This window comes from Fukomys damarensis, unplaced genomic scaffold, assembly GCF_012274545.1.
Source record: "Fukomys damarensis isolate Sample0158 unplaced genomic scaffold, DMR_v1.0_HiC HiC_scaffold_11, whole genome shotgun sequence".
Classification (NCBI taxonomy): Eukaryota; Metazoa; Chordata; class Mammalia; order Rodentia; family Bathyergidae; genus Fukomys; species Fukomys damarensis.
The window spans coordinates 208,301-213,107 of NW_022900923.1; the positions used below are offsets into that span (position 1 = coordinate 208,301).

The 4,807-nt window shown below is 46.0% G+C and overlaps 1 protein-coding gene across 1 annotated transcript in view; it reads left to right on the plus strand.

Moving 5' to 3' along the window:
* The first annotated feature begins 901 nt into the window (after positions 1 to 901).
* The window catches only part of Enah (ENAH actin regulator), a 131,471-nt gene continuing 127,565 nt past the window's right edge, over positions 902 to 4,807 (plus strand). The window contains exon 1 of the mRNA XM_033762260.1: positions 902 to 948. Coding sequence (XP_033618151.1) covers positions 902 to 948 — 47 coding nt within the window. The remainder of the gene's footprint in view (positions 949 to 4,807) is intronic.

Here is a 4,807-nt window from a genome sequence, read left to right on the forward strand (position 1 = left end):
TCTGTGTGCCCATCTGTCTTATTGTGTATCTTTCTCTCACTGGGGATCGAACCCAGGGCCTTGTACGTGCTGAAAAACGCTCCACCACTGAGCTACATCTGCAATCCCCTTCCCCCTTTTCTTTTTAATTAGAGGAGGTATTTTGGTGTGGATGTTGGGAGTATGAGTGGGGAGCTGGCTTCTGTGGTCTCCCACTAGCTGTGTGGCTTCAGGCAGGTCTCTTAATTCTGTCTCACCTTCATGAGCTGCACAGCAAGGCACAGTGGTGCTGATGCCAGAAGAGTCTGAGGATTAATTGAATTAATGTGTGTAAGTACTCAGACAGTTAGAGATCATTAACGGCCAGCTGATCACATCTATCTCTTACATTCTGGAGACTCAGGAGCATGACTTTTTCCCTCCAGTGTAGAGCTCATGTCAGGTTCCACTAAAGGCAGGCATTTGTACAGAGAGGGGTGGGAAGTGAGACTTTGTTGGTATGCTGGAGAATCAAAACTAGGGCCCACATATGCCAGGCAAGCCCTCTGTTGCTGCACTTCATCCCCAGGCCTCAGTGGCCCTCCTTTACACTTGTTACTCAGTTCATTTGCCACCAGATTTAGTATTCAGCCCCTGGCTTCTTTGATTAAAGGACCCCCCTATATAAAATGAACATAATAGCACCATCTTACTTCATTATTCAGCGGAATGAAGGATAAATGAGTTAAAGGTCATTTGGTCTGGAGGCCACATGTAAGTATTAGGACCAATGACACAAAATGAAATTATTTTAAATTATTTCTGCTTTCTTCCCATTTTAGTAAGACCTGACTGGAGGTTGAATTTTGTTATTAAACCTAATTAAATGAAGACTGGAAGATAATTTTCAAGTTAGAATTTGGCCAGGTCACTACAATTAGCAATGGTTTCAAAAGAAAAGATAATTGGAATTCAAAACTTACCTGAAAGGTGAGATAAACACCACAAAAGAAGTGTTGTTAAGCAGCAAGAGCTAATTTTAGGCAGCTTGTTCAGGATCTATCCTCATGGTAATATTTGTCTTTTCTATTGTGATTAGTCAGAAAAGAATCTTTTCTTTATTAACTTTCCTTCAAATCTCCTTTGAGAAAATACTCCAAGGTCAGTTGTCCCCTGGCCAGGAAAATTAACTGGTGTTCTCAAGTTTGATTACAGTAAATAGGGCAAGTCAGCCAATTCAGTGCTGGAAAGAACAACCACTCATTCTTCTTTCCGAGGTCCCTGCAGAATTTCACAAAGTAAAAGGTAAGAGTTTAGAATTAGAGGATGATACCTCTTTGCAATCAGTTTCAAAAGCACCATGGTTCATTATCTAGAAAGGGCGACCTCCTGCCATATTCTTTAAGAGCAGCCTTGGCTGAATTTTGTGGAAATAATTCATCACATTTTAGAGAATGCAGCCTCTGCCAATTAATGCAACTCAAACACCACTCTGGCTATGGGACTCTCCTGCAAGTGTAAACACTGTCAAGTTAAGGAGAGAAAAAGACTCAAGGGAGAAGAAAGGAAATTAACTGAGTAAACCCTAATATGGAAGGGAGATAAATGATGAATGGAGAATAATGCAAATGGCAGAGAGACAAATAGTTTTCTCCACATCTCCTGAACGTATTTTAGAGCTGAGATTATATATGGGCAGCTAAATTGGAAAAATGAGTAATAAAGTATCTTCAATCCTATTGGAATGTCAAGGTCTGTATTACTCTTCTCCCCCTTAGGTAAACAAAAATTACACTGCAGACTTCACAAAAGAAAATACAGTACTGTTACACACTAGTACAAAGTGCACTCCGAGCTACCTTTCCTTCTTTCTCAGTCCCCAAGGACCTTGAGGGAAGGCTTTTTCTTGGGGACTGCAAGGGCCCTTCCTCTGCACTGGCCTCCCAACTGCTGGCAGCATTAGGTGTACGCGTCTTCCTCATTTCCACATGCCGGGAGCTCTGCTTATAGATCACTACGGTCAGGTCTAACTCAACTCCTCCGGCGGACAAGGCAGGGCGCTGAGGGAGAACAGGCTATGAGAGGGCAGGGTGGAGTAAGGCCTGGCTGACAAGAGGACTGTCTTCCTCCCTACCTGTATGCCAGAGAAACATCAAGCATTGTCTCCTGCAGACCCTAGCTGTTCTCCCTGTTCCAATCAGGCATCCATCCCCTTTGGTTTCCTTATCTACACTATAAATAAAGGTGCTAAGGATGCAAGCCAAGTTTTTTTGTCACATCAGAACAAAAGGATTCCACCTAGCCTCAGCTATGTAAACTTTACTGTCATGTTTGTCTTATTCTTTGACTTTCTGAATCTCTCACCTTCGTTTCTTACACTGTAAACCCCTCAGCCACACAGGTCATGGCACCCACACATGGAGGACCAGTCTACACTGAGGGTCCTGGATGGGCTTCAACAGGTCTGTTTTAGTGGCAAACCTTGAAGCCAAAGTACAGGACTCCTGTGGCAAACCCATCTTCAACACTGTAGGTGTTTTTCATTTTCTGAGTGTGAACTGATAGCAGACATACAGACCAATTTGTGATCTGGCTGTGTACACTGAGGGCTGTGATACTGAGGAACACTGAAAGTTCTGTGAGGGAAAGTGGAGGTCCATATACTTGGTGTTAAGAAGAAAGTTGGACCCGAGTTCAATTCCCTGGTACCAAGAAAGAAAGAAGGTAAGTAAGTTGGGGTTGGGGGTGCAGCACGATCTTAGCATGAGCAAGGCCCTGGATTCCATCCCAACACCAGGGAGGAAAAACAAAGTCTATATACATTAGCATAATTCTTCTGATGAATGGTTAAAGCACTCATTCTCTGGCTCATTCACTCACTTTTGGAGCATCCAGATGCCAGCACTGTGGGCCAAGCATTGGGCTTTGGGCCCAGCAACCCTCACAAGAAGAGTTCAAATGATTTTCACTATTCAGAAAACCAAACTTAATTTTTGAACAAGATTAATGAGAAGGGAATCAACTTAAAATTTTACTGTCTTAATGCACTCCAGTTATATCACAGGAATGTAGCATGGTGTGGCAGAAGGAGTAATGGGCCATGAATTGGAAATCCTGGCTTAGGTTTAGCTCTGCCAGAGGAACTGCGTGCCTGTAGGCAAGTTACTTAACCTCTCTGGGCCTCACATTCCTCTTCCTAAAAACAAGCTGGTTGGCTTAAGATTCCTTCCATCTCTAAAATTCTTTTATTCTATATAGTAACACACTTCACAAAGTTTCCTTTGTGGCCAGAATTAGTCTATGATTCCATAGCTCAAGCTCGCCCCCATATTAAACCAAATATGAACAAAAAGCAATAATAACATTTTGTCAGAACTGCCTTTTGCAGAGTGACCTTTGGAGGTTAGGCCACCGATGCAAGATCTAAATCCAAAGGCAATGTTCTGACCACTTGTGGCTGGCAGGCTGCCATTCAAAAGATGGAAATGGCTGTAGGTTGCCAAGATTCTTGGTTGGTACATTTTTAATAAACATAGAACATAAGAGCAGCATTTTCCACTTGCATTGCTTAATTTGGTGCCATACCATCGGAACATTTGCTGTTTGGACAAAGATGATGTGATATATAACTTATTTAGTTCAGGATAGAGTAACTTTCACCAATGAGAAATAGGTTATGGAATCATCCCTAAGGAATTTTCACCCTTGCTGCTTGTCTGGCAGGAGACAGCTTGAGTCATAGCAGCAGTGCCCCTGTTCTTGCCCTCTGTAAGTTTTCCCTGAAACACCAACTCAGCTGAGTTTACTGCTATGCATGGACAGAGGCAAACTGGTGTGACTGGTCGAAGTTACATCTGTATGAACACTTTTCCCACAGTTCAATGTATATGCATAGCTTTTCCAAGAAGAAAGCCTCCACAGCAACTATTCTCTAAGGTGGAGATCCATACTTGAGGGCACAATGAGTAGTGAGAAACGACAAGCCCCCCCCTCAAGCTGTGACTTTGCTGTTTGTCTCCAGGTCTCCCAGTCTCCCACCGCTGAGGGTGGGTCACAGCAGAGGCTTCCCTCTGGCCAGGCTTCAGAGAGAGATGTGAGGAAGCTGCAGTTAGATGTGTGGGTGGAAATTAGCGTTCTCCAAGAGCACCACCTTTAGAACCAAGGCCCCATGCTTTCCACTACCTGAGGCCACCCTGGGACTGGCCATAGTTTCAGCTCCCCACTTCCGAAGTTGCAAGTTCCAAGTAGACACCATTACAAGGCACCTTAGGCCCTAACGGACCAGAGTGACCATAACCTCCTCACTCTAGCCTGCCCTTTATAGTCATCTCAATTGTAACCCAAGTCACTCCAGGGATGAGAGGCCCGGTGACAGGAACTGGCAGCAGCAACCAAACTCTCGGGCCAAGGTCCTTCCAGAATGTTGGATGTGAGTGCGGACACCCGAATCCCAAGATTGTAGGTCCCTGCACCCCCGTCCCCTTTGGCTCCGACGACGTGCACATGGTTTTGCACCGGCCCTCGGGAGAGGCAGCTCCCGGATGCTGAGGCAGGAGGATTAGGCCAGGAACGCGGTCGGGTCAGGCGATGCCCAGAGGCGGACTCGTTAGTTCCCGTCCCGGAGGGGGCGGTCGCGAAGCAGGGCGAATCCCAAGATTGTAGGTCCCTGCACCCCCGTCCCCTTTGGCTCCGACGACGTGCACATGGTTTTGCACCGGCCCTCGGGAGAGGCAGCTCCCGGATGCTGAGGCAGGAGGATTAGGCCAGGAACGCGGTCGGGTCAGGCGATGCCCAGAGGCGGACTCGTTAGTTCCCGTCCCGGAGGGGGCGGTCGCGAAGCAGGGCGCGC